At 39.3% G+C, this 16,685-nt stretch overlaps 1 protein-coding gene across 10 annotated transcripts in view; it reads right to left on the bottom strand.

Annotated features, from left to right (window-relative positions):
• The window catches only part of MTMR3 (myotubularin related protein 3), a 146,637-nt gene that overhangs the window by 23,136 nt on the left and 106,816 nt on the right, over window positions 1-16,685 (bottom strand). For 9 of the 10 annotated variants that reach the window (XM_049619814.1, XM_049619810.1, XM_049619816.1 and 6 more), the window contains 4 exons: window positions 13,965-14,047; window positions 11,653-11,819; window positions 3,339-3,435; window positions 769-882 (listed from right to left, as the gene is read on the bottom strand). In XM_049619814.1, coding sequence (XP_049475771.1) covers window positions 769-882; window positions 3,339-3,435; window positions 11,653-11,819; window positions 13,965-14,047 — 461 coding nt within the window. The remainder of the gene's footprint in view (window positions 1-768; window positions 883-3,338; window positions 3,436-11,652; window positions 11,820-13,964; window positions 14,048-16,685) is intronic. The other variant, XM_049619819.1, reaches the window with a different exon arrangement.

Genomic DNA, 16,685 nt, shown 5'->3' with positions numbered 1-16,685 from the left:
GAACTGAGCTCCTCAATGAATTATAAAAGCAACCCCCAGGAATACAACCTACTCTGCTGAGAGAAGCCCAGTATATACAGATTCATTTAGGAGGCACAGGATACCTGTAAACTAAGAACATCACTCCCACTTTACTAATTAGGAACAGGCTGAGGCCAGTTAGGCAATTTATTTTAAGTGCCTTAGCAAGGAGTATTAGTGAAAAGACCTGAACTCCAAAAACTCTGCTCGTTCACACTACCATCCCCCTTCTAGACTTGCTCCCTTGGCTCTCAAGCCTTTCATCTCTGAGATCTTCTACCTGGCAAAGCCCTAGCCTTCCTCTTCAAATGCTCCCTCTTAAAGCAGAACTCTTTCATGTGTTGAAGTTTCAACCACAAAGACTATCACAAATGACTCAATTCTATACTCCCAATTCTCACTTTCTGGAACTCACCTCTCTCAATCCAAAAGCCAACATCTGAAGCTAAATGCTGAATATTAAGCATATTATCTTCCATAGAATGTCAGAAGTATATTTAAAATAGCAAGACAAGCCACTTTTCTATTAAAATTTTCTTATCAAATAAACCATCAGCAAGTGTGCTGGATGCAGTAAACACTGGTGTGTCACTGTAAGAGTGGATTTTACAATAAGGTAGCACAGAACTGCCTGGAAAGTTCTCTGAACCCTTGTCTCCCTTCCCAGGTTAGCAACAGCAGAGGCAGCACACCTCATGCAGTGGAGAGTAACACCAGACCAAGATGGGCCTGGCCAGGCTTACTTACCTGTAGACAACAGCAGGGATGCGCTTCCAGGACCTGAAGCTTGCTACACTCTCTAGTTCTTTATCAGTGATCCAGGCAGGCACTATGAGCTCCTGTGGATAGCTACCACATAGCCTAATGAGAAAGGTGAGAAAGAGGGAGTGGGGGAAGAAGACAGAGAGAAAGAAGGAGAAACACTAGGTGAACCAGAGTTAAGGATGTTGATTAAGCTACCCCACAACCAGTTGAAAAATAAGGAGCTTTACTTGAGTCTTGGCCTATTCAGCAGAATCAGTTGCCTTGAGTGTTTACTTATATATATATCATGTGACACTATCATGGCCTGTTCTACCTCCTGCTGCCTTTGAGAATCTGTTGATCTTAACATCAGTAATATATAAGGGGAGTTGACAGTTACTCCACTGTAACTTTCTGTTGTTTAAAAAAACACATAGATAATTTTTAACCATACAAAGTAAATGCCCAATCTAACTACAGAAGGAAAGTCTATCACCTCTACCAGACTCTCACTCTTTCAGGCTTCTATCAAAGAGAAACATGTGAAGAAGGACAAGAGCCCACAACTTCAAGTTTCCAGAGACCTTACAGGATTATTAATGTATTCTTTGATGTGTCCTAATTATAGGTAACAGGGGCAGACATGGGTATGCAGAAACAGTACCATAGGACAGGCCACCTGCATACATAATCACAGCCCCACTGATCCAAGTTAGTAATGTGAATGAGCTGTTCATCACAATTTCTATAAAACATACTTCAGAATTATTCTCAGGGGGAAAAAAGCTCTGTTTTCATTAAGAAGCAGCCAGTAGCTTCATGCTAGTCAAGCTGGTGCCCTAAAAAGCAGTTATTCCTGATAGGTATTTCACTTACAGGACAATGTCCCTCTATGGGTACTTCAATATTCCTTTTCAGTAGTAAAGGCAAGAGGACTTTTAATCCAAATCCTAAAATATACAAATTCCTCCTTCTCCTGCACCACCACTCCCCTGCCCTAGCCTTATGCATTAAGGGAAAAGGCAGAGAACACAAAGTAGCTTAAGAATTGGGAGTTTTGATCATTCTGCACTAAATATCTCCATCTTGTTCTCAATTTCCAGAAGATTAAATATCAGGAATTTAAAAGTCACTAAACCAACAGAATATCTATGACCAGGAGTAGCTCTACAAACTTAACACTTTCCCATAAACTCCTAAAAACAACCAGGACATGGTGACCATAGTTAATGTGCTAACCATGAGTTTTGTTCTTTTGTCTTATTTCTTTTGTCTTGTTTAAAACTTAAGACTAAATTTAGCTCTCCTTCTTTGTAGTAGGAAGAACTTTTCAATGTCCTAAAGACTGGTTCTGAGGTAGAAACAGTGGACTCAAAGACAAAAGTTGATTTTTAAAACCAACACTGAATAGGGATTTTGAAAAACAACTGGCTTTTGAACTCATTTTTTTCCCAACAAGCTTAGCTTAATTCAGTTTTCTGACTTCACCCAATATTCTGATCATTGTATTCCTTGTCCTGTAAGTATTACACTATCTAGTAGTCACCTCTTTAGCAAACACTAGCTGTTCACATGTAAATAAGCAGTTTCCAGCATAGGAAATATGAGTTACACATGAGCAAAGCCTGTGTAGGCTTTGTAGTCTCAGGCTCTCTGAGGCCTCTCCTCCAGTCTCCACCTCCATTCTCTGCTTTATCTTGTGATGGAGACCAGGCAAAGGTACGACAGACCTAAAGCTCCCATTTTTTTCATAACACCCCAAGGTTCTTAATTCCTTAGGCAAGGTCCATGTTAAAAGCTACATACAGTAATTAGCTGTAGTTTTTCCAATTAAAAATGAAATGCTCCGATGGCTACCCACAAACAGACCAGGAAAATAGCCATCATGATTTGAGACAACTCAAAAAACGGAAAGATTAATGCCTCCAACTGCTAGAGGGAATCCTAAGAGAATATTAATTTAAATCTCTTGAACAATCTTCTTTTGTTTTATAGAAATCTGGATCACCAAAATCATAGTAGTTAACTGCCCTCCCCCACACCAAAGTACTTACACCTTTTAAGGAAACAGGTAATGGGAAATATTTAATGATTATATTAATGATTAAATGATCAAAGCTATGAAGTTAGGAAGAATAGTACTTAACGTCTATTTCATAGAATCTGGAGTAAAATTTGTCATAAAAATTCCCTGCTGAGTGTTTTATCACCGCTTGTGAGATCACTGATTCTATCTCCAAAGTGAGGTCAATTGGTGATGAGAACAATGGAAACTGCTGGCCTACCCGTGAACACAATACTGCCCAGGAAATGCATGCACCAGGAAGAACAGAGGCCTGGAGGGGATGGAAAAGAAGTTTCCAGCTAGAATCCTATTAAGGATCACTTTTCCACTCCAGTGAGAGCAATGGGAACAGAAGGCTCAAGAAGTACTCTGAAGACCCTGCAGTGAGATGTAATAAATCTCTATTGAAAGAAAATGTCTAAGTTCACATGTTCTGCCACATGAGAATTGGGGTATCTGCAAAGGCACTGGCTATGAAACACAGTCCACAGGGTCCCATACAACTCACTTATACTTCTCATTGATATTGGAAATCCTCCAGGCGTTGTTCATATCAAAACCCATCCGCTCCACTTCGTTTTTAAATCTTGACGTTACATGCTCCCCTAGGGGCCAAGGACAGCAGAAAGAAATGAATACCATTTTGCAAAACAGGTAGAATAAAAGCATAGCTACCCTGCTAGTTATTATATAAAGAAAATATATATTAGTTTTAGTTTAAAACTACAGTTTTAGTTTTAAATATATTTAGTTTTAGTTTACAAATTCCCTACCAGGACAAGGCTGTATACAAAGGAATGAGGAAATTAAATTTTTTAATTGAAGTATAGCTAAGATACAATTTACATTAGTTTCAGGTGTAAGACATAGTGCTTCAACAACTACGTACATTATGAAATGCTCACCGTAAGTACAGGTACCATCTTTCACCATACAAAGTTATTATAGTATTACTGACTGAACCCTATTCTGCTAGTGGAAGTTTATACCTCTTAATCCCCTTCACCTATTTTGCCCATCCCCTACACACCTCCCCTCTGGCAACCACCAGTTTGTTCTCGGTATTTATGAGTCTGTATCTGTTTTTTCGTTTGTTCATTTGTTTTTTAGATCCTACATATAAGTGAAATCATATGGTATTTGTCTATCTCTGTCTTATTTCACTTAGCATAATAACTTCTAGGTTCCTCCATGATGTCACAAATGCCAAATTTTCTTTCTTTTTTTTAATGGCCCATTATCCCTGTGTATGGAATATTACACACGTATACCACATCTTCTTTATCCATTCATCTACTGACAAATGCTTAGGCTGTTTCCACATCTTCAAATTTTGATCAAGAATCAGGTTATCTCAGGGCACCTGGGTGGCTCAGTTGGTTAGGTGTCAGACTTCACCTCAGGTCATAATCTCGCAGGTCAGGTGGGTTTGAGCCCCACATCGGGCTCTGTGCTGACCGCTCAGAGCCTGGAGCCTGCTTCAGATTCTGTGTCTCTCTCTTCCCCTCCTCTGTTCGTGCTCTGTCTCTCTCAAGAATAAACATTAAAAAAAAAATTTTTTTTTTTTTTTTTTTAAAGAATTAGGTTATCTCATCTAATCATTACTACCTACTCTGAGTGGTTATCACTGAGTTCATTTTACACAGGATAAAACTGAGACTGAGAGAGGTTATTATGGCAAGTCTGTCTGGTCCCAAAACCCAGTCCTTGTCACTACACTGGCTACTTTCCTAGGTCCACACTCACAGTATACATAAAAAATAATACCAAGTTCATCAAGAATAGTAATATAGATCTACAACTCATCAGAAAGACTAAGGGCCAGATCTCAAAACTTAGGTTTTCTGGAGTTTAAGATAGTGCACATAATATAGTATTAGGTTAACACTCTCTCAACAGGGTCTACTAATCAAACATTAATATTTCTACAGTGAAATGCATGGATAATTCACACTAAATGAGATAAGTCAAGCTTCATTTCAGCTCAGACCAGGTCAAGCCACCAAATAAGATAAGAAAAATCTTTTTATTTTCAGAGCCTTATAGATTATAGAATTTTAGAGATCACAAAACTATAATAACTCCCAGTACCTTGGAATCTCAGGAAACACCATACTACTAACTAAAGTGCTGACCACCTGTAAGAACATTCACCCAAACAAGTATAACCTGCCCACATTTGCCCTAATGAAACTGGCTTTCTCTTCCTAAAGACAGTGAGCTACAAAGGCAGAAATGAACCTAACATAAAAAGTCATTAAATCTGAAATAACCTTCTTCCTTGAAAACACACAGAGTCCTAGGGCAGTAAAACAAACAAAAAACGATTAAGCAGTATCTCTAATATGTAGTGTTATAGGTAGTAAAGTAAATGCTGGTAGGGGCTGGGAGAAACAACAATAACAAAAGCACAAAGCAGATTGCTTTGGTGATCAAAGTATAAAGCTTTGCTCTCCCTGGGAGTGGAGCTTCAGAACAGCAAACACCAATTACTTGAATGAAGGACAATTCTATAAAACTACTTCCTATTTAAACTGCTTTTCTTGAGTTTAAACTAGGTATTATACATTTCCTGAAGGAGAGCTATAAAAAGATGAGGTGCAGAGATGCAGGAAGAAATAATCAGCTGAATGCATCCCATTCTGGAAAAATTTTAGAAATGATGTGGGCTTTGAAATAGGAAAAAAGCTATCCAAATTGGGGTGCCATCTGTCTACAAATTGCAAGGAATAGTGACCATCAAGAATATTAGACAGTCTTTCACTTATAATCCCAATCTAAAAACTGTAAAACTGTAACAATTTCCAAGTTCATTCATTAATGAGATTTTCCCCACCTCCGTACAGCTCCAAGTCTTTGCAAAAGGTTAAAAGTACTTTAATGATTGTTAACATTAGTACCTCCATCTTAGTGTAAGCACATAGCTACTTTAAAATAATCACTGGCAAAATCACCACCAGCATCACCACCACTGGTAATTTATCACACAGAACTGTTGCCCAAAGAAAAGCTTACAACCATCATCAGGAGCATGAAGTTCTGAGCGACAAAGAAATATATACTGCCTAGCAAGCATAAAGCATTTGTTATTCAAGTTCCTTGAGAAAAGAGACTTTTAATTACCTTTGTATCCTCTAAAACACTGACTTCCTAACTTTGAAAATGACCATCACAATTGAATTATGTTTTATATCATAATCGAACATAACATGTTTATTTTGAAGAGTTTCACAAAACTGTACCTACCATTACTATGTGTGACTCATTTTGGTATTTTCTATCCTAAGTGTTTCATTTTGTATTTCATTTCTTAAAACTTTGATTTCATGACCCATAAGTGCATAACAACTAACAGTTGAAAAGTAATGCTTTAAAAAAAAATCTAGCAATGGGATGCCTTGGTGGCTCACAGTCGGTTAAGTGTCCGACTTCGGCTCAGGTCAAGATCTCATGGTTCATGGGTTCAAGCCCCGCATCAGGCTCTGTGCTGACAGCTCAGAGTCTCGAGCCTGCTTCAGATTCTGTCTGTCTGTGTGTCTCTCTCTCTGCCCCTCCCCTGCTCATGCTCTCTCTCTCTCAAAAATAAACATTAAAAAAATATATATGTATTTTTTTAATATAGGAGACCTTAAATACATGAGTAATTCAACTGGCTTTTGCCAAATTGTGTTAGAAGTTCCCTTATGTTTATTCAGCCAGAAAAATGAATGCCAAGCACATCTCTTTGCTGATTTCTCTTAAGAATTTCTAAGAATTCTCATGTTTCCACAATACTAGATATACTATAATCCATTTTAAATATTACGGTTGTAAGTTTCTTGTTCTTTTTTGAGGAGAGACGGCGCACATGGGAGAGAGGGGCAGAGAGAGAAAGAGAATCTTTTTTTTTTTTTTTTTTTAATGTGTATTCATCTTGAGAGAGCAAGTGCACACGAGTAAGGGGAAGGGCAAAGAGAGAGGGAGAGAGAGAATTCCAAGCAGGGTCCTCACTGTCAGTGCAGAGCCCAGTGTGAGGCTTAATCCCATGACCCATGAGATCATGAGTTGAGCTGAAACCAAGAGTAGGACGCTTAACAGACCAAGCCACCCAGTTGCCCCTGGTTATAAGTTTTTTGTTTTGCTTTATATTTCCATTTCAACCCTGTCTGCCCTCCCCCAATCTCAAATGAGATGTGTCCTTTTTTAATATTTAGTTATTTCTTGTACAACAAATGCAAACAGTCCAGCAATTCTTATTTTAGTGGGAATGAAAACCTTTTTAAAGCAATGAGCCCCTCTAACGTAACCAGTGTCAAGAGGCAGTCTAAAAAATTTTCCCCCCAAAAAATCTAGCTCCCTGGGTGATCCTGAGTATTCGAATCCACAATTATAGACAGCTTAAAGGCCTGTGATAGAAGAGCCAGACCTCTACCCAGGATGTAAGGGAAAAAGAACAGCACCAGAGTCAGGGAAGGTGAGAACCAGCCCTTCCAGATTTTCAAATATAGGAGGAATACAGTGGTGAGCATAGCTGCCTTCCAAATATAAGAGGAATCATTCTTTTCTATGAACAAAGGTCCCAGTACAGTCATCTAAATGTATGCTTACTGGACTGCATTCAAATATGTAAGACAGACTCTGCTGGCAGGGGCTTTTGCTTTATAGGAAACAGGCAGCTGCACAACAGTGTAAGACCCAGAGTCCTATGCTGTTCATGGCTAAACAAAATGCTTAATGCGCATTTCACAGAAGAGAGGTCAGAAAGGTGGGCCTGATGCTACTAAACTAACAAATGAATTGCCCAATCATCTGTCAGGACTCCTACCTAATGCTCAAGTACAGAACTATCACCAAGAAGGCTGCTACAATGAAGAAAAGAAAACTGAGCATGTGGGAGAGAAGCTTTAAGCTTTTAATCCATTCCTTTTTTAGAGTCTGCAATGGTCTAAGAGCGGAGTCAACAGTCTTGCAAAGGCTTTTGCAAGTTTCACAGGTAAACTTCCAATAACAATGTTGAGACTTCTTCCAAGGCTAAGACTCAGAGCTTTGGCTGCAATGTGGCTTGCTTAACTGTAACAGCTTCAACAGTCAGAAACTAAGATTTATATAAATACAAGGTAATGATGCAATTTTCCCATTTCCCTCCTCCCTGACACATTCTACTCTTAACAGGCTAGGCAGAGAAGAATCCATAAAAGGCCTTATTAACTACTAAAAGACTAAATAATAACTTCAACCCTTCATAGTCCATCCTTATGATCTCATGTGTTGGAGCAGATTATACAAAGGCATTACTTTGAAATATCTCAAGTGCTGTCTCACCCTAAAGATGACTTAGAAGAATGTGGTTGTCTGGTATGCTCATATTTGGTGAGTAATGTTGTAGCCACCATCAACACTCAACAATATTGGGTGGAGACAGAAGAACCAGGTCGACTGGCTTTAAAAATGCCACCACGGGGCGCCTGGGTGGCTCAGTCGGTTGAGCGCCGACTTCGGCTCAGGTCACGATCTCGCGGTCTGTGAGTTTGAGCCCCGCATCAGGCCCCTGTGCTGACAGCTCAGAGCCCGGAGCCTGTTTCAGATTCTGTGTCTCCCTCTCTCTGACCCTCCCCCATTCATGCTCTGTCTCTCTCTGTCTCAAAAATAAATAAAAACGTTAAAAATTTAAAAAAAAATTTTTTTTTAAAAATGCCACCACAGTATTTTGCATAAGAGCAAGTTTTCCCTCTGTACTCCATAGTGAAAATATATAAAAAGGAAAAAGCCATACATATGCACATACTCAAACCAAGTACAGTAAGATTCCTTGTGACAGCAAGTTAACTTAGTGTGGATTTGTATATACTACGAAGAAACAAAATACAACCATCACTCAGAGTAAGTTCCAACAATCAGTTACAATGGCATCACCTTGTAGATTCAGTTTCCAAAATGTTTTAACAAGTATGGCACATAGGAAGCACTCAAATATTTACTGAACTCTCCAGCAATAATAGATCTGATCTGCAGGATACCCTGATCAACTTGGACAGGAAGAACAGGAATGTCTCAGTTTGAAGAACAAAGGAAATTAAAGTACAGAGAAGATAAATGGCTTCCCCAATATTTTTTTAATTAAATGGTAAAATATATGTATTTGAATTCAGGTTTCCTAGTTCTTAAATCAGTACTTTACCCCCCAAATACCTCCATCCATCAAAAACTCATTAAAAGACAGAGGACACTACAGACATCTTTATGTTCTGGTGGCCAAAGAATACCAGATCAGAAAGGGAAGGGTCTGGGGACCCAAGTCATCCCAGCTCAAGACAAAGCAATCCATAATTAAAAGAGTGAAGCTCTGGGATGCCTGAGTGGCTCAGTCAGTTAAGCGTCCAACTCTTGATTTCAGCTCAGGTCATGATCTTGTGGTTCATAATATCGAGCCCCGTGTCCAGCCCGGTGTTAACAGCACAGCGACTGCTTGGGATTCTCTTTCCCCCTCTTTCTCTCTCTGCCCCTCCCTGCCACTTGCGCTGTCTCTCAAAATAAATAAACATTTAAAAAAAAAAAAAAAAAAAGGTGAAATTCTGATGTACCACATCTTAGCAATACCCTAAGAGATGGCCCAAATCCAAAAGAAACTAATTTTATCAAGGGAATAAAGAATCATCTAAAGAGATGAGGAATTTTCAGTCTGTAGTTGTGAGAAAACAAATTAGGAGAATAAAACAAGCCCTGTTGACTAACCAACCTAAAAGTAGGGAAATGCCCTTTAGAATTAGGAGTCTTAAACAACTGAAGTTCTTATATAACATAATGTGCAGCAAGATATACTCACAAACTTCATTATCCTAGGAAATGGTAGAGACTAAAAAAATAGATTTTTTTGAGAGACAGAGAGGGAGGGAGGGATGGAGGGAACGAACACAAGCAGGAAAGAGGGAAAGAGAATCTTAAGCAGGCTCCACGCCCAGTGCAGAGCCCAATGGAGCTCAATCTCCCAACCATGAGATCATGACCTGAGCCAAAATCAAGAGTCAGACGCTTAACCAACTGAGCCACCCAGGTGCCCTGAGAGTAAAAATTTGATAAGATACAGTGGTTAAAAATTCAGCAAATATACATGTAAGATCTGTGCATTTCCCTGTAGGTAAATTTTATCTTTAAGAAAAAAAAACCTTGACAAAAGCCATAAAGAACAACAACAAAAATACAATGGCTTCTCAGTAAAGAAGGAAAAAGAAAAAGATGCAATGGATAAAGGAGTGAAGTGAGAGACAGTCTAAGGACATTCCAATATCCAAGGATGGCGTGGACTCTTATGGCTGACTATGAGCTCCACTGGCCCGACCAGGCTCATGAGCAGCTTGGATTCCTGATGCTTTCCTTCAGGCTCCATGAGGGCAGGTACCAGTTTTTCATCTCCACATCCACAGAACTTTCCCCCAGTCAACTCTCAATAGCTGAGAACTGGGTTTAGGTACTAGCTCTGTCAATGACTGACGGTGGGACTTAGCAACGGGCTTTACCTCTGAGTCTCATTTCTTTGGCTCCCAAAACAGAAACACCAGGCTATCCTGCCTGTTTGACGAGGTCATAAGGGTCAAACAAAAGTATACATCAAAGCATCTTTAAAAATAAGATGATGCTTATGCTGTATTTTAATTATGAACCAAAATTTTCAACCAGTGAGTGAGCCAGGAAACAAAGTAATGCAAGCAAAGCTAGATTAGCCTCAAATGTTTAAAATGACTCAGGGCAAAACTGTTAAGATCAAAAATTCAGGATTAAAAACTGAGGTTTAAAGAAAAAAGTCCCAAGAGGAAACTTTATTGGAAGGAGGCTCACAACTTTTCACTGTTTAGAAATCCAAGACTTTGCTTCCAGACTTGACACACTAAAGATTGAGTGTTGGACCAGCAAAGTTCATTTATGGCAACATAAAGTTTACAGACAACTACATGCAAAGGAATAACATGAACTTGATCCAAGCCATTTCTGAGTGAGAAAGAGTAGGACAAAGATCTCCTGCGAAATTAGAAGGCCTAGGCTCCAGCACAGGCTCAGCTTCTGTATTTGTCCTGAAGGAAGTCACCCGGCCTCTCTGGACCTCTGTTTCATCTATGAGATGAAAGGGGTAACAATAGGAAAATGTATGACTTGAAAACAAGAAGATACGGGTGCCTGGGTGGCTCAACTGGTTAAGCATCCAACTCTTGATTTTGGCTCATCATGATCTCATACTTTGTGAAATCGAGCCCCATGTCGGGCTCTGTGCTGAGAGCACAGAGCTTGCTTGGGATTCTTTCTGCCTCTCTCTCTCTCTGCCCACCTCCCATCAAAATAAATAAACAAACCTTTTTAAAAAAAGAAAATAAGAAGATAGTGAAAGGCCATTTTGTATGCCATTACTCTGAGCCCTAATGTCACACACTTCTGGACCTTTGTTCATGCTACTTGTTCCAACACTTTTCCTCTTTCTCTACTCAATGAACCCTTCTACCTTCAATGAACCCTTATTCTACCTCAAAAGCCACCATGAACGTGAAGTCTTCACATTTGGGAATGTGCATATGATTCATGGCTCCCTTCCATTAGGCTTCTTACAACACCCATTAAATCTTACCGTATATATATATATATTTTTTTTTAGCCCCAGTAGATTGTGATGTGTTCTTCCTTTCCCCTAAAAGGCAGGAAACATGTTCTATTTATCTTAGAAGAATGATGCACAAATGCTTAGGTGCTCCATAAAATATACACTGATTCAATACATGAATGCTTAGGAGTCCCATTTCATGTTAAGGGTACCTCAAACAATAATAGAACCACCATTTTTACATTTTAGAAAGGTCTACCTGGTCTGCAAAGGTCTCCATGTTGTTCTTTTTCACTGGCGTAGACCTCCATGCACCAAGCATGGTATGCAAATGAGAAGAGATCTTCTATTTTAGCAGGTGGTCGGATTGCATTGTTTAGTCTCTTAAGCCACTCTTGACACTGCTCAAAGGTTGAGAACTGACACCTTTGTAAAGCCAAACAAATATGGATGTAATTAGAAGACAGCTGACAATATCAATAAGGGAAGCCAACATTTCAAGAGTACCTAACTCCCAGTGCAGTGACAGCTACAGTCAAGAAAAGCATCAGAGGTCATGTTTCACATGTTTATCATTTGTAATAACTACAGGTCCAACAAATTTTAGCCAATGGTACAAAATGTCAAAAAGAAAAAAAAATGGACATGTGGAAAACTTATTTTTTAGACTAATTAAATGCTTAAGATTGATTAATGGTAATTATTAAAGTAAAATGGCAGTTTTCTCTTCCATGAGTAAGGTTTCCTTCTTCTGTATCTTCCACCAAAGCTTTATGGTTGTCAAGAAATAGGTTTAGAGAATGTTCATTTTGTTGTTATAACCTATTAGGCCAAGCTCAAAAATAAATCACAGCGCAACTTTTGGCCAGTCAGATAAGTTCAAATCTGTCTACTCAGCCATTAGAATAAATCAGTAATTGTACATCCAAAATAAGATACATTACACTGAAACTTTCAGCTGTAACCATGTAGAGAACCAAACAATTCTACTGTCAATTGCAATTTTCAGTACATACAGATTAAAGTAATTAGGGCAAAAAATACTTCACCTTTTTAAATGCCAACAGTGTTCAAAACTGAGTAATTAATAAACAAGTTGTAGTCAGTACCTATGAAAAGCAAGCCAAATCTCAATGGCTACAAAGGAACTTATTTACCTTAAAACCAAGGAGGCCCCCGTAAACCTCTCCCCCATCCCAATCAATGTGGCTCATCAGTATGTCAACACATAACGTTTACTGGCACTCCAAAGTTAATCAAAGAGATAAACTAAAAACTTGCGGAATTTAGAACTTCTAGAGCTACTACATTTAAAAACACATTTCAGGCATCATTTTGCAACCATTATAGTAAAGACAACATCAGATAAAAACCATAATGGATGCTAAATCTATGAAGAAATTTGATGAGAAGCAGGATATTTTCATTGTCTTAAAGTTTCTCCCACAGACTGTTTATCAGTTGCAAAGGAGAAAATGTAGGAATTATACAGAAAGCAGGGGACATCTTGACAAGACAGATCAAAATTGACATCAGCAATAGAGACAGATGGACACCGTTTGCCAACAGATTCAACAGAGTACCCTGAAAAGGACACAACCTCACACATACAGTATTGCAGCTGAAAATACACCACCTCAATTTAATAAGGAAACACTGGACAGACACAAAATGAGAAAAATTCTATTAAAATAAAAGATTATATTCTTTACAGTGTGAATGTCATCAAAGACAAAGAGATGGAGAAAAATGCTTCAGATTAAATAAGGCTACAGAATCATGGCAATTAATGTAATACCTGACCTTGCATGGACCCTATTCTGAATGAGGAATGCTAGAAAGGGCGTTATTAGGTCAAGTGACAAAACTGGAACATGGATAGCAGACTGGATAAAAGTATTATGAGTGTAAAGTTGTGAAGTTGATAATGACAACATGGTTATGTAAGAAAATATCCCTATTCTTAGGAAAGCACATCAAAGTATTTCAGGATGAAAAGCCAGGATCATGTAATTTACTTTCAAATTGTCTAGAAAAAGAAACACACACACACACACAACACACAGCTCCTGTAAATAATAAAGCAAATGGAGTAAAATGTTCAAATCAGTGTTTTTGTAATATTTTATTGTTGCACTTTTTTTTGTAAATTTGAAATAATTTCCAAATAAAAAATTTAAAAAACACTTTTCAAATAGCAAAGTAGCCTAAAGATAAAATATTTCAGGCACTAACTACTCAGAAAATATTCCTAAGTATTCCTCAAAAGCTATTCTTCTGTTACCAAACCAGAGATCTATTCTTTTAAAAAATACATATTTTGGGGGCACCTGGGTGGCTTAGTCGGTTAAGCGTCCAGCTTCAGCTCAGGTCATGATCTCACGGTTTGTGAGTTCGAGCCCCGCGTCGGGCTCTGTGCCAACAGCTCAGAGCCTGGAGCCTGCTTCAGATTCTGTGTCTCCCTCTCTCTCTGCCCCTCCCCTGCTCACACTCTTTGTCTCTCAATAATAATAAAAAAATTTTTAAAAATACGTATTTTTCCACACTAAATAGCATAAATATATCACATACCTGATAACTTTGCAGTCTTTGCAAGTCAAATGAAGCTGAAATATATCTCGGCATTCAACACTTTCTATAAGCTGTAATGGAACCTGCAATTTAAAAATATGAATTCCCCTTAGTCAAGAAGGCATTGACCCTGCAGTTCCCTCAGTGGGTCGAACAAGAAAGATTCAAAAGCTCTACAGGGGAAGACAGCAAGCAGAACTGCAAATTTATCTGTCCCATCAGTATTCAAGTGATTTACTATGGAGTGAACTAGGGTTTCCCTTTCTTTTCCTCTAAATTAACAGCCTCAAGTCATGTCTGAGCATGAAGACAATGAATAAAGAGAAGGCACCATCTCTGGAAGAACAGGGAAATATGTCATCTCTCAAGCATCAAACTCACAATCTCTCCAAGTACTACTTTATACACTATAACTAGCTGTGATTTGCAATGGCAGAGAAGCTGACAGGAACCAAAATGGTAATCTTATTTACAGAAAAGAAGTGCAGATCAAGGTGACAATGGGACTATACTTACTGGCCCCAAATGACAAGTGGGCTTATGGCTTTGTGTCAGCAAAGGATTATCCTGAAAAAGACTGGAGATCTCAACTGCCTGCAAGCTGCACAGAAAAGATGTAGCTGCTTGTCAGGCTCTCTGATAAGCAGAAGAGACCCACAGGTATCAAAGTGCAGGGAGCAGGCCACACAGTGGTCAAAGGTCCTAAAACCAGCGAGGTCTAATTTGCCTCAAAAGACCAGAGGAGCTGAGTGGGGTTTGAAGTATGAACAAGATGGAATGGTTCTCTCCCCTGACAATATGGTGAACAGACTCTACTGAACACAGAAGTACAATAGTGGAGAGGGATGGGAGAAGAGAGGCAGATAGAGAAAGCATTTGAACAAGGTAACAGATCCTCAAGTTGATGTAAGATTCCTCCCTCTTGCTCAATTCACCTTGACTCTACCCCTGGTTTCAAAAAACAATTTCCAAAACTTCTACATATGAATGCTGTTGTTGTTTTTTTAAATGTCTATCCATTTATTTTGAGAGAGAGAGAAACTGACTCAAGTGGGGGAGGGGGGAGAGCATCTCAAGTAGGCTCCATGCCATCAGAACAGAGCCTGACGTGGGGCTCAATCACATGAACCAGGAGATCATGACCCAAGCTGAAATCAAGAGTCAGATGCTTGGGGAAGCCTGGGTGGCTCAGTCGATTAAGCATCTGACTTCAGCTCAGGTCATGATCTCACAGTTCATGAGTTCGACCCCCCAGGCTCTCTGCTGTCAGCATAGAGTCAGCTTCAGACCCTTGGTCTCCCTCTCTCTTCCCCTCCCTCCCTCGCCCACACGCCCTCTTTCTCACTCTTAAAAATAAACATTTAAAAAATTTTTAAAAAAAAGAGAGAGAGTGGGGCGCCTGGGTGGCGCAGTCGGTTAAGCGTCCGACTTCAGCCAGGTCACGATCTCGCGGTCCGTGAGTTCGAGCCCCGCGTCAGGCTCTGGACTGATGGCTCGGAGCCTGGAGCCTGTTTCCGATTCTGTGTCTCCCTCTCTCTCTGCCCCTCCCCCGTTCATGCTCTGTCTCTCTCTGTCCCAAAAATAAATAAAAAAACGTTGAAGAAAAAAAAAAAAAAAAAAGAGAGAGAGAGAGAGAGTTGGACACTTAACCAACTGAGCCAACCAGGTGCCCCTCCAAAACTTCTAAAGAGAGCCTGGTAAAATAATTGTGGATACACTCATTCCTTGAAGAATGTGTAGACCACTGTCTCTTACACTGTATCATGCCCAGCCAAAATGTAGTTCTGGGAATTGCAAGTAGCATTCCAACAATTCACGTGTAGCATGAAAAGAGGAGGGCACTCTCCTTCAATACAGAAACAAGAAAGTGATGCCTGCACAGGGTAGCCCTCATATTAGCTAAGCCAGTTTCAGAAACAGGCTTCCTGCAAACCCTGCCCCACCATGCAGTTGCCAGAATCAGCAACCTCTCAGGACAATGATGTCAGGATCAAAAAGAAGCCCAGTGCTGGATGTCCGAGACAAGAAACAGAAACTGGGGCAGGGATTAAAAAAGAGAAGAAAGCAAAATAATATTATACAGATAATGACTGGAAGTTTCTACCTCAGAACTAGAGCCTTCTTCCTTAGTTCTAAGTCTATAATCTACAAAATGTCCTTATACTTGTGATATGACTGAGGGTAAGGGAAGAAATCTTGCCTGTGTTCTGATAAAAAAGAAGCTCTGGCCCTCTGTTTTTAAGTCCTTAACCACAAGGTGCTACAGAAACAGCAGGTGATGCGGCTAAAAATTTTTTCAAGACGTGTACATCTCAGAAGGAAAAAACAACAATATATACCAATCAGTAGGGATAAACTATCAAGAATTGTGAAGAATAGAAGATTAAAAAGATAGAGAATGGAAGACAATGCTAATTTGTTTCCAGGCCAGTCCTTTGGCCTGTAAGAGACTCATATTGCTTTGTTGTTGTTGTTTTTAAATGTACCCTCATTTCACCTCTTCCTCCCTTCCCAAAAGTGGCTGCCAGAATGGCAATTAAGAATTCTAATTTCAATTTTCTAAAATTTTACCAACTAAAATTTTGCTTGCTTCCTAATTTCCTCGGACAAGTTTCCTAGCTTCCTGTTTTCTGAACATCAGATGGTCACAACTTAGCAAGTCCCAGGCAGAGGGAATACAAAGAGCCTAGAGTGGAGTAAAAGTGAGCTTTAAAAATCCAC

The sequence above is a fragment of the Panthera uncia genome, assembly GCF_023721935.1.
Source record: "Panthera uncia isolate 11264 chromosome D3 unlocalized genomic scaffold, Puncia_PCG_1.0 HiC_scaffold_8, whole genome shotgun sequence".
In the NCBI taxonomy this organism is placed as follows: Eukaryota; Metazoa; Chordata; class Mammalia; order Carnivora; family Felidae; genus Panthera; species Panthera uncia.
The sequence above is the reverse complement of the archived record's forward strand: the minus strand, read 5'-3'. Positions and strand labels throughout refer to the sequence as shown.